The sequence below is a fragment of the Stegastes partitus genome, unplaced genomic scaffold, assembly GCF_000690725.1.
Source record: "Stegastes partitus isolate 25-593 unplaced genomic scaffold, Stegastes_partitus-1.0.2 Scaffold421, whole genome shotgun sequence".
NCBI classification, from domain to species: Eukaryota; Metazoa; Chordata; class Actinopteri; family Pomacentridae; genus Stegastes; species Stegastes partitus.
This window is the reverse complement of record NW_007578152.1, coordinates 386590-399961: the sequence shown is the minus strand read 5'-3', so window position 1 is coordinate 399961 and position 13372 is coordinate 386590. Positions and strand designations below refer to the sequence as shown.

The 13372-nt window shown below is 42.3% G+C and overlaps 1 protein-coding gene across 1 annotated transcript in view; it reads right to left on the bottom strand.

Moving 5' to 3' along the window:
• LOC103360213 (NACHT, LRR and PYD domains-containing protein 3-like) overlaps nt 1-13372 on the bottom strand; it is a 61156-nt gene that overhangs the window by 14414 nt on the left and 33370 nt on the right. The window contains exons 8-9 of the mRNA XM_008285896.1: nt 12354-12847; nt 12087-12260 (exon numbers count right to left, since the gene is read on the bottom strand). Coding sequence (XP_008284118.1) covers nt 12087-12260; nt 12354-12847 — 668 coding nt within the window. The remainder of the gene's footprint in view (nt 1-12086; nt 12261-12353; nt 12848-13372) is intronic.

Genomic DNA, 13372 nt, shown 5'->3' with positions numbered 1-13372 from the left:
CTGAACATCGTTGGCTTGTGGATAAAACAAGACATTTGTCATCTTGTGCCTCAGAAACTAATTTGATATTTGACAAATAAATCAAACATCAAAAAAAAAATCACAGTTCAATCCAACATGAAGCTTCCACACTAAATGCTGTTTAGTTTGAGTGTTGTCGCTTCATTTTTACACAAAATATGAATGAATGTGTGTATTAAACTGAAGTCTACAGTTATAGACGGTTGGACTGAAGAACCGATTTAATAAAACTTCTCTGGACATTAACAGTTTAAACATGAATCAGTAATCAGATTACCTTTTAGCAGCAGGCGGCTGTTGTCCTTTAAATTGAATGAAACGTTCAATGGAGCTGTTGCTCTTTAAGGACACACAGCTGGGTTCAGGTCCAGGTTCAAGTTCAGGTTCAGGTTCAAGTTCATCAGAGGCTGGTCTCTTCAACATCCTGTTAGACGAAGAATAAAAGAACAGACTTAGATTAACTTTATTGTCCCAGAAAGTCAAAGCATAGCAGATACTTTTAGCAAAACGGCAGCATGACCACATACATTCATCTAATATATAAATCTGTGCTGTCGCGCTACATGTGTGGTGTTTCGAGGTTTGCGCTCTTATTTTGAAACATTAGTGTCTGTTCCTGTTGTTTTGGTGGCTGTTTAGTGTTTTTCAGGCTGGGCGGGGTTTTGGATGGGAGAGGTCTCACTCACTCTGTCCCACACCTGAGGGTCCTTACTAATCAGATAAAGCCTGCCTCCACCTGTGGTCCAGCGTCAGTGGATTACTCTCCCACGAGTGGTTACACACCTGCATGGTCGCTTTGGAGTTTTGTGCTTAAAGAAACTCGCCCTGTCTGACTTTTGCCTTTGTCTGCGTTTGCTACCAGAACCTCCCCGACGGACCGATGTACTCCCCAGCCCAGCCTCTGCAGCTGAGCTCCAGCCACTGCTGTTCAGCCTCCCTGTCTGTCTTGGAACCTCTCCTGGACCTCTCTCCCTCCCTCATTCGGCTCCCCTCACGTGCTTCCTGGTGTCCCCTGTTCCTTGCTGCCTGAATAAATCCCTCTTTTCTAACCACCAAACCCTCTGTTGCTTTTTGGATCCATATCCTGTGTAATCGCAACAACACGTCCACACATCTTGTAATGTAAAATGTGCAGCACACATTCAAAGAGCAAAGCTTCACCTGAACCAGCACAGACTAACTTAACTGAAGATGTTGTTGTGACTGAATGGACCTGATGGAGCCTGACGTTAGTCAGCATGATGAAACGTTATATTCATTTGTATCACGCTACATTAAATCTTGGTCACGTTTTCTTGCCATACGGCCAGCCTGATAGGTGTCAGGATCATATATTTTATACATATATCTTTAATTTATATTTAGATAATCGAGTATTATTCTCTGCACCTCTTATTATATTAATCTCACGTTATTTCATATTTTGATAATTTGGTGTTACTCTCCTCACCTTTTATTATTTTTTTAATCTCACATTATTATCTTAAGGCATAATCAACACAGTTGATAAACAACTGCAGCATGAGAAAGCCTAAGTGGAGACAGGATTTGGTGGTTTGTGTATATTTCTCTGTCACAAGCAGGTATCTGCAGGAGGGAGAAACTGAGGGCGCAGAGTGGCAAGTCTCTGCACCTACGAGATGGTGGAAGAAGGCTCAAGGACACGGAGGAGCCAATCAGCCGGCTGCAACACATTCTGTGCACATCCTCATGTAATAGCATAAGTACACTGGATCAGGGAGAGGCAGTCGGTCAGACCTCGTGTCCTGACATTAACTTTGGTGGTGCTGGGGTGAGAAGTTTGATCCAGAGCTCTGTATGCTTATTCAACTATCTGATAAATAAATACACAGAGTGAGACCTACATATCTTCTCCTATTGCTTCATTAAATGAATGCACAGGAGCTATCTCACACATAGTTTAATTTAATTGAGATTCAGCTCTAACATAGGGTCCATTCATTCATTTTACAAAAGGAGAAACTGTTGTGATCAGCTTAAAGTACCTTTTAGCAGCAGACGGTTGTGGAACTTTAAATTCAATGAAACGTTCAACGGAGCTGTCGCTCTTTAAGGACACATAGCTGGGTTCAGGTCCAGGTTCTGGTTCAACAGAGGCTGGTCTCCTGCAGATCCTGTTCGACAGAGAAGAAAAATCCCTGTTTAGTGTGACAGTGACAGGAAACTGAACATCGTTGGCTTGTGGACAAAACAAGACATTTGTCATCTTGTGCTTTAGTAACTATGACTGACATTTGACAAATATCAAATCAAATATCAAACAAATCATAGTTCAATCCAACATGAAGCTTCCACACTAAACGCTGTTTAGTTTGAGTATCGTCGCTTCATTTTTACACAAAACATGCAGCAAAATATGAATGAATGTGTTCCCCTGAAGTCTACAGATATAGACGGTTGGACTGGGCAGCTTTCAGATGATACAGATAAATGTACATGAAGAACTGATTTAATAAAACTTCTCTGGACATTAACAGTTTAAATATAAATAAGTAACAACATAATGTTCCTAACAGATTACCTCTTTGCAGCAGACGGCTGTTGTCTTTTAAATTGAATGAAACGTTCAATGGAGCTGTTGCTCTTTAAGGACACACAGCTGGGTCCAGGTCCAGGTTCAGGTCCAGGTTCAAGTTCAGGTCCAGGTTCAAGTTCGGGTCCAGGTTCAAGTTCAAGTTCAAGTTCAGGTTCAAGTTCATCAGAGGCTGGCCCACGTTCAATAGAGGCTGGTTTCCCATCAGTCCTGTTAGAGGGACAAGTAAGAAAGTCTTCAGAAACTGCTGGAAAAATTGGCAGCTATCAGCCAGAAGCTGTAACACTTAGATGATTAAATGATCAGCTCGTAGCAGAAGAGCACATCACAGATGAGTAGTTTATGGACGATCAGACTTGAAAACCAGATAATTTCTTCTGTTTTTACAGGCTCTGGCTCTGGTAAAAAGCGTAATTTTGGTGTTTTTCTTCAAAGATAACATGCTTTTCAAACACCAGACTACTTCTACAAGCTCACCTCTCTGCAGCAGAGGGTTGAGGCCTCTGACAGCCATCAGACTGAAGGCTGGGCTCAGGGATTCCCTCCTCTTTGCCCTCACACTGACCCATGCTGCTGGATTCACATCAGCTGCACACTTCCTCCCTTCACCTGCAAAAGAAACACAAATCACTCATCTGATCCCACCACTCCATTAATCAGCTCTTATCTTGTGTTTCTATGAGCTGGAAGCAGTCGGACAGCAGAGCAAGACGCACTGCACTTTCAAAATGAGTCCAGCAGATGGCGTCAATGAGCTGCAGTGAAGTTAAGAGCAGCACATTCATGTCCACTGATTCACTATGTTATTACTCAGACTAGTCTGAATATTTTTCAGATTTAAAAACACACCAAAATGATGTAAAGTTTGAAAAGGAAATGCTACAATCATTCCCCTTTAACTGGAAAAAAAAAATCAGACACAACAATATTGGAGATTATTTTTAAATCAGTACAACATCTGGGTGTTTTTGGCGAGCTGCAGACTTTGCTTTGGCCGAACCGGGAAACATCCGGTCCATTTCTGCTGTTGCGCTGATTAATATATGTGCTGCCTCTCGGAGGAAAACACTGAACAGACCTGATTTTAAGGCAAAGTCACCAAACTTTGGAAGCGGTTGTTATCACTTGGACAGGAACCTGGTCTTAGCTAGACAACTACCAGGTGGGATCATGTGGTTTTCCCCGTTTATGCACTTCTACAGGTGCTGCTATCTGGATCAGCGGCAACAGCAAAAGTGTGACAAACTGATGACAATAATGGCATAATTAGGCCTGACATTGGTGATGATTTAGGATGACTACAGGCGAAGCTTGTCTGGCTGCATGTTTGACATCCTTGTTGAGGCTTTAATAAACATGATCTACTGTTGTGTTTTTATCTATAAAATAAAGAAATTATATATTTTGCAAGTTTTTGATGGGCTATAATCACTAACTTCAAGCTTGTTGTGACTTTAGTAGAAAGTGGAACTGCATAACGTGAGTGGATTTGTCCCTTTAGAACTATTTCACCTGATGAAAACAACTTTACTGGATATAGTTCAGGGCAAAGAGCAGGTAAAATAACTCAGAGATACAAATGGACGACAATCACTTCTTAACACGTACCAAAAAGCGGTCGTCTGCCAAAAAACTGATGAAGTCCCAGTTGAAATACATCTAATTTTATCTGGATTCAGATAAACACAACTTCCTGTTTTGTGGTGAAAGCAAAGGTTTGTTTTGGTGATAACTCTGGAGCTGCATCAGTTAGTTGTCAACTATGACATAAATCGGCAGCTACTTTGATAATTTATTGACTGGAGAATTGTTTGTTGTTGTTTTTTAAGGTCTAAACTCTCACATTCTCGCTTATTAAATGTTAATATTTCCTGTTTTTTTTTGCTCGTCTGTGATTGCAAACAAAGCAAGACGTTTTAGGAGGTCGTCCTCGGCTCTGAGGAACACTGACCGACATGTTTTCACCACTTTCTGACATTTTATGAACCTAACAAGTAATCAGACATATTAATTGACAATGAAAGTTTGCTGCAATAATAGGTTACAGGCAATAATGCAGCATAACTTCTGATGCTGAGCCTGAATGTGGTGGGCATGTTTATCATCCTTGTTTAGACTGTGGGTTACATGACTAATGGATGGTGTTGGACTAAAATAAACTTGACCTTTAATGACCCTCATTTAAAAGCATTAGAAACACATCAGGCTGCAAATACTTTTAAAGCAGGTGGAAAACTGCTTTGTACGAGTTAAATTGGTCCCTTTAGACTATTTCAACCGATTAAAACAACTTTATCGCCTATATAGAGCCGATAAAATGATGCAGAAACACAAGCTAACAGCTACTAGAACTTTTTAGCACAACCCGTTAGCAAGATGGCTGCCGGGACTTTCCGTTAAAGCCTCAGAATGCACACACTGCTGGAGAATTAGTATCCCGACGCACTACATGTTAAATATATAATCTAATTCCATTCATATTTAAATTAAACCCTCTATGAAGTCTCCTGCTGTCTGGGTCCAATCACAGCGGGTAACGCGCGGCTGTCCGGCCGACCTCAGGCCCCTCTGAGCGGCTCTGAGCGGCTCCTCATCCCGCCTCCTCCACAGGCTGATTCAGGCATCAGAAAGTGGAGATACACAGCAAAAAAACGACCGATTCCAACCCAAGACCCCCACTTACCTTTACTTTATTACCACTTATGCACTTTACTGACACTTTTTTACTACTTTATTCGACTTTTTCTGACCACAAACACAAAGTGGCGGCCATGTTGGTCAAGTTTAACTACTTAGACCGAACTTTCCAGCGCCAGTGAAAGTGTGAAGCGGCAGGTTTCTGCTGCTTTTCTCGACAATAATGTCACATTGCAGGGTGAAAACGAACGAATTTAACGTTAAAAGCTGCTTACATTGCCTTCACTCGGAGGCTGGAGCCTGGACCATGGACCGGAGAGCTGAGCACTCGCTGCGAACCATGAAACCGAAAGTTAACGGTCAGTGATGCGTTTGAGTGCAAGCGAAAAAAAATCCGACATCAGAGCGTTCAGCCGGAGTTGAACTGCGTTTAGGAAAATAACACCTCTAAATGTTTGTTGAACTTCAATAATAGTTACACTTAAAACATAACGTACTTGCTTGAAACACAAAAAAAGTTTAATAGCAAGGCATTTAATTATCAATGTGATCTGACACTTGGAATCTAAAACATGACAAACCACATCTTAAGACACATATTATTACTATGGCTGGGACTTCCATCAATTGTAGCATATATAGTAAATATAGTTCTGCCGTATTTACGCTTAAAAATGCGTTCTTCTCGAGCACACCTGTCCGAGCACCGCAGCACGTACTGCAGCCTGCAGCGTGGGGCGTTTAGGGAACACCGGTAAATTGCAGTGTCTCTCGATAAGCAGATGTTCAGGTCATGATGTTTTTCCTGTGACAAGCTGGGAGGTGGGGAAGTCAAACAGTTTGTATAACAGGGTATTCAGCCAAGTGTAACACAACATTTCTTTACAAATATGGACAACGCAACATCTCACGAGTTCAAACATATCAAGTTTACTTGTCTCAACATATTTGTGTGATCCATAGAGATGTTCTAAGTTGATGAGCATCAAGCAAAACCCAAATTTTGAGTTTAGGGCAGTAATAAAGTTCCTCACAAAAGGCTGGCTGAGGTATACGGTGATAATAGTCCTGCCTCCAGCCTCCAGGCCAGATGAGGCGCCCAGTCGTTATTACCTGTTTAGAAATTTGAAATCACATTTGCGTGGAACCAGGTTTCCTGATGATGACAAGCTGCCACAGAGGCACTGTTTGCACGCCAAGCTGAAGACATTTATTCGTTGAATTGAAAAACTTTGCTTTTTGTGCCAAATACTATGCGATTGATCAAGATTAACTAATTAGAAAGCCTCGAATTAAGTAGATAAATCTTTTTAATCGCGTCCCACCACTACTATGTGGGTATGGCTTTTAATCAATGGGTGGGAACATTAAGATGTGTGCAGGACATGCAACAACATTACAAACCTTTTATGTGACTTTTTAACTGTATTTTCCTCCCACAGAGTCAATGTCTAGACTTGTTAGTGGAATATTAAAGAGGTCAGAGGTCACAGCAGGTTGAAGTGACTTTATTGGAAACTAGGAAACAAACAACCATAAACTCAACTCAGACTTATCTCGTATGATCACGAGGGCAAATGTAAACAGTTCATAGTGTTTTCTTATACATAAACATTTTCTTAACGGTGTGAAATAGATGAAAAAATACATGACGAGGAGTTACACTGTAAATAAAACATGTACTTGTTCGGCAGCAAAATCTACGTTATTTAAACAGAGGACCAACAGATAAACTGTAAAAAATGACAACAAAACGTGTACGTAAAAATGCAAAAAATGACAGCCAGAAGTTACAGAGAAAAAAAAAAAGACAACAATATTAAGGTAACTGGATAAACCATAAAAAAGTCAACCAGGAAAGTTGACAAAGTTACAACCTTGGTAACTATGGACTGATGCACTGTAAAAAAAACTGTGAAACAGATTTTCATGAACATGCTTCATTTGAGATTTCTGACACTTTTCTTCTCCAGAAATATAGTTTAAACACGGACGATAAAGACAAAAAATAGAAGAGAGAGGGAATGATATGTTGTGCAGTTAAGGTCCACCATGTACCTTCAAGGATACAAAGACTTTGGAATACAAATGTGACAGTGCAATGTAGGCAAAGTTTTGTGCAAGTAAACGCCTAAATAAATAGTAAATTATCTTAGTCAGATCATTATAAGTGACACTAATGTTAAGTTGTGTTTTGTATTGTTAAACTTTTTTATAATCAGAGATGATAACAACTGAATCGTTTGCAAGGTAATATGTATATGTAGTAGCAGCAAAAAAGTTTTCTCAATGCCTCCCAATGTAGTCTCTCTATAACGAACCTCTAGCTGCCTGAGTGATTACATCATGCATTGCATTTCATACAGCAACATATACCCCTTTTCCACCAAACTGGTTCCAGTGCTGGTTCGGAGCCAGTGCCTGACTTAGCACCAGTTCTTTGTGTTTCCACCACCTAAGCTCCGGCTCCAGGTTCTCAAAACTGGTGCTTAGCGAGCACCAACTCTTTACTGGGCCAGAGCAAAGCACCAGTACGTCAGGGGCTGGGGGCGGGGTTATCGTGACCACCGAGACGGATGAATGGGACACACAAGCAGTGATTTGTTTTTCACCAGGACATCTCTGGTCTGATCGCAGATGTATTGGAATATGTTCCGGGACACATGGAAGTTTTGCACAAACTGTTGCACGCTGAAAGCTGGTACAATTGTGTCCCACCAGCAGCACCACAGTGGTGGAAAATGGGACTTTTATAACTTCGGTGTACTGCGGTATTTATTCCTACAAATTCAGTCTTTTCGTGAAAAACGGAGCGCATCTGTGTACGCTGTTTATTTTGCTCATAGAAAAGACTGCATGAGAAAAAAATCACTCTGTTTCATCTTGGACAAATCTGACATCAGAATGACCTAGTTTACTCTTTTTAAAGTCATTTTTGGTCGCACACCTGTCTGAGCACCGCGGCCACCAACTGCAGCTACTGCAGCCTGCAGTGTGGGGCGTTCGGGGAACATCGGTGAATCGTAGCGTCTATCGATAAGAAAATGTTGAGCACGTCATATGTTTTGCCTGTGACAATGTGAGAAGTGTGACCAAACGAGAAAGTTGGTTGCACCGGTAAAAAAGTTAGTCTGGAGTCCTGTGTGGACTTCTGTGCGGCTACGTATGCAGTGATGTATGGCGTGACTCTCACTTGGCCCTAGCTGATGGAAAAGCAAACAGGTTCTTAGGAGGTGCCAGATTTGAACCAACTAAGCACTGGAACTAGCACCTGGTTCTTCTTGGTGGAAAAGGGGCAAGGGAGAACATAAACATCCATAAAAGCAGTACCAGAAAGAAATTTTATGGCACCCGTAGCATTGACTCCTGACCCTAACCCCAACCCACCCCCACCTCAGCTTTTATCAGTAGTGTTTGGCAAATAATTCAGGAGATTTCAGTTTTTAAAGCACTGGAGGAGGATGAATCCTACAGGAATAATTCAAACCAGTTTAAAAAAGAAATTATGACGTATATATATTAACAAGATATGAATTTGAGAATGTGTTTTTGAGTGATATAGAAAAACATGTCAGCATTGAATGATCTGTTCAACTGGAAGACTGTTTCTCAGACTGGAGGAGGATGTACATTGTAAACTCAGCACAGAGACAACCAGGAACCGTACTTGACCACACACCCAAACCCAAACCCAGCATACAGAGGTTCAGTGAATGTGGTGTTGAAGGTGTGAATGTGGATCAGTGTGTCAGAGCAGACTGTGTAGAAGGACAGAGTTCCAGCAGGATGGTCCAGATACACCGCCACTCTGCTGGAGGCAGACGAGGAGGAGGACGAGGAGGACGGGATGGTTGTCTCACTCTTATTGTGGCACGCAGAGTAAAACCCGTCAAAGCAGCTCAGGCTCCAGGACCGATCATTCCTTCCAAACAAACACTCATTTCGGTTTCCTCTACTGATTCTTCCGTAGCTCACTGATATATCAGCCTTTACGCTCCACTCCACCTCCCAGTAACAGCGGCCAGTCAGACCAGTAGCACACAGCAGCTGAGGCCAGTAGCTGAACCGGTCAGGATGATCAGGATACGACTGTTGCTTCTTCACATGTGTCACCTTCTTGTTGTTGTCGGACAGTTTGAGGTTTCTGTTCACTGTGTTTGTGTCGATGGTGAGCTCACAGGAATCTGACGGAGAGAACAAACACAACATAGCTGCAGTTATTGATCGATTATCTGATCATATGGACACAATAATGATGACTCATGACAAGACTGAAGAAAAGGCCCCAAAGTTAATAGTTGTAGTGTAAAGCATTGTTGCAGAAGTTGTGCCTTTCCTTTCCAAGTTATTGGCGTTTATTGGATTACTGTCTTTGTGGGCGGGCCAGTTCATGGGGTGGCTGTGAGGTGGGTGATGTCACGGAGCAGGAGGGTGAGTGTGTGTGTGCGCTGGTCGGAGGGAGCGGCGATCTTGTAGGCCTGTGACTATAAAGATATGTGTGTGTAAATGACAGGTGAGTGCAGTCATTGTAGGAATTGTGCTGTATTTGTGTGGATGAGAGTTCGGAGTTAACTTATGTTAATTGCCTGCCGTGTCTCTACCTGCCTGCCAGCTAGCCACCGAGCTTACAGGTGACAGGTTAAGTTAATTTATATATGTGTTTGTTTAACTAAGTGTATATGTTATTTCTGTTCTAGGAAAACCACACACACATACCAACACACACGCTGTACAAGATTGTCAGTACAGTAAGAAAAGAAGACCATACTAAACTGACATCTCCGTCTTTATTTACATCACTCACCACTCTGAACGGCCGTAAGAAGTGCTCAGGCCTGCACTCCTGGGCTGAACCCTGTATCTAACCCTGAGCCAGCACCCTACTAGGCAGATATAGCGTTTCCTCCCCTACAAAGACAAATCACATTGAAACCACACTTACACTTCCTCAGACCTGGTGTCAACCATCGGACTCCAGCAGGCTCCAACCTGAAAAGAGGAGGAGGATCAGAGCAGCACCGACAAACACACTTGCATGTAGCATCTCTGAAGTTCAGTCTGGTGATCAACACGCTCCACAACAGTTTGAATTGGTCATTAAATGAAAACTGTTAATGGTATCGGTTAATTAACTGCCGTGAATAATTCAACAGATAAAATATGGATATAGAAAAAATACATTAAATCAATAAGGCAGAAGATGAAGGACATTATTGTCAGAATATGTATTGTGGATGAGCTGTTATACCTGTATACACCACCAGGTGGAGCCTCTTACTTTAGTTTAACACTTTAGTGACCAGAGGAGGTGGTCAGTTGGACCACCGGCAGCTTTGTAGGACTTCAACACGTAAAGCTTAACAATGACGATGCTGAATGCCGACTGTTCAGAACTCTGCGATGAGAGAGCATCACTGTGTTCCAGTCAACACCATCAGAGCAGCTCATGTCATGTAACATGACCGCTGATGTCCACCGCGTTCATTTTGTGTCACTGAATAATTTATTATTGTTTGATTATTGAGAATTGCTGAAGAAAACTATTCAAAATTTGCATCCCTGAACTTTACTTGTCATTCCCTTTTCTTGTTCATTTAGCTGGGCCAACAGTTCACGTCGTCTTTCTTTTTTTGTGCTAAGCTATGCTGAACGTGTCTTTTGTTCTGTTCACAGAGACTAAATGAATCTGATTTAGGGTCACAAAGCCAAAAATGATGATTCCACAAATGACTAACTTTAACCTGCAGACATGTAACTAAAACTAATGAACATTGATCACCAGACAGTAATTTTAGTTCCTGCAGTTGCTCCCCCCTAAACGATGATCTTCTCTTTAAGTTCATCCAGTGTTCATGTTGTGAGCAAATGAAAAAGGCTCCAACATGTGTGACTGTTTACACAACCTTCATATCTACAATGAAGCACAAAGACAGACAGAAGGACAGAGAAAATGTTTCCAGCTCTTCCTCCCCTTTCAGACGTCTTCTCCATACCTCACAGTGTCCAGTCTGCAGAGTGGATCCTCCACTTTAGCTGAGAGCAGCTCCTCTCCTGAGTCTCCTGGATGGTTGTAGCTCAGGTCCAGTTCTTTCAGATGGGAGGGGTTGGAGGTCAGAGCTGAGACCACAGCAGTACAACCTTCCTCTGTGACCAGACAACCTGACAGCCTGCAGACACACAGAACAACAGATATGACAGATACTGTGACAGAACTGCTGAAGTTAAAGCTGAACGAGCACCAGAACTTCAAAGAAACTGTCTTTGGCTCTAATATTTCCATTTGCTCCAAATTTCTGGGTTTATGTCTCAGTGTGTAACAAAAGCCATATTTTCAGGTTTCAGCAGAGACACTACAGGAACCTGAAACTTGAGGTGTTCCCATCGTCTCTGGTTCTAGTTTGGTTTCCACATTTCTTCCTCCACAAATGCTGCAGTTTGTATCAATATAAAAGAAACTGTTTGGTCAGTGTGGAGAGTTTAAAGTCTAACAACACTTCAAGTAATTTCCAGGTCACACTTTTTTTGGGTCAAAATTATTTAACATTTACAGCAGTCGACTTTTTGAACCATCAGAACATGAATTAACATTTGTCCTGGCGTCGCCTTTTCAGTAATGTTTATCTGAAACGCTGTGGTTCGTAAAACAAGACAGAACCTGAAACCAAGATGTGACCAGTTCTTACAAGTTCGAGGTTTATAAGTTCCAGGTGTATTAAAAAAAAAAAAAAAAAAAAGCCTGATGAAGAGAAACTACTACTAAAGGTTAGTAATAAAACTGGTCTGACAATAATGCACAGCAAAAGAGGTTATACCTGTAATGTGTTGTGGTCATTACTGAAAACAACACTTCAACTGAACTGCAACTGATCCTGACCTGAGACTCTCCAGTTTACAGTGAGGACTCTCCAGTCCCACAGAAAGCAGCTTCACTCCTGAATCCTGCAGGTTGTTGTTGCTCAGGTCCAGTTCTGTCAGACTGGAGGACTGAGAGCTGAGAACTGAGGACAGAGCTTCACAGCTTCTCTCTGAGAGGCTACAGCCACTCAGTCTGGAAAGACAAACAGAGAGAGACAAGTGATCTGTTAGTTTTATTTTTTTCCTACTAAACAGAAAGCAGTGTGTTTAAATATGGTTTACTCACAGGGCTTTCTTTGAGGTTTTGACCACCGGCAGCAGCCTCAGAAGAGCCTCCTCTGAAGCAGAGTATTTCTTCAGGTCGAATACATCGAGATCTTCTCCTGATGATAGTAAGATGAAGCCCAGAGCCCACCACTGAGCAGGAGACAGTTTATCTGTGGACAGACGTCCTGATCTCAGGGACTGTTGGATCTCCTCCACTAGAGAAACATCCTTCATCTCATTCAGACAGTGGAACAGATTGATGTCTCTCTCTGCAGACACATTCTCACTGATCTTCTTCTTGATGTATTTAACTGTTTTCCGATTGGTCTTTGAGCTACTTCTTTTCTGTTTCAGCAGGCCTCGCAATAGTTTCTGATTGGTCTGTAGTGACAGGCCGAGGAGGAAGCGGAGGAACAAGTCCAGGTGTCCGTTTGGACTCTGCAAGGCCTTGTCCACAGCTTTCTGGTAGAAGAGTCTGGATTTGGTTTTTGATATTTCAAACTTGTTGTTTTCTTCTTCTTCTTCCAGCAAATTGACACCAGAATTGATGAAGGTCAGATGGACATGAAGAGCAGCCAGAAACTCCTGAACAGTCAGGTGGACGAAGCAGAACACCTTGTCCTGGTACAGTCCTCTCTCCTCTTTACAGACCTGTGTGAACACTCCTGAGTACACTGAGGCTGCTCTCATATCGATGCCACACTCTGTCAGGTCGGACTCGTAGAAGATCAGATTTCCTTTCTGCAGCTGCTCAAAAGCCAGTTTTCCCAGAGACACAATTATTTTCCTGCTCGCTGGACTCCAGTGTGGATCCGTCTCAGCTCCTCCATCATACTTGACCTTCTTGACTTTGGCCTGAACCACCAGGTAGTGGATGTACATCTCAGTCAGGGTGTTGGGCAGCTCTCCTCCCTCTGCCGTTTTCAACACATCCTCCAGAACTGTAGCAGTGATCCAGCAGAACACTGGGATGTGGCACATGATGTGGAGGCTTCGGGAAGTCTCGATGTGGGAGATGATCTTGCTGGCCTGCTGCTC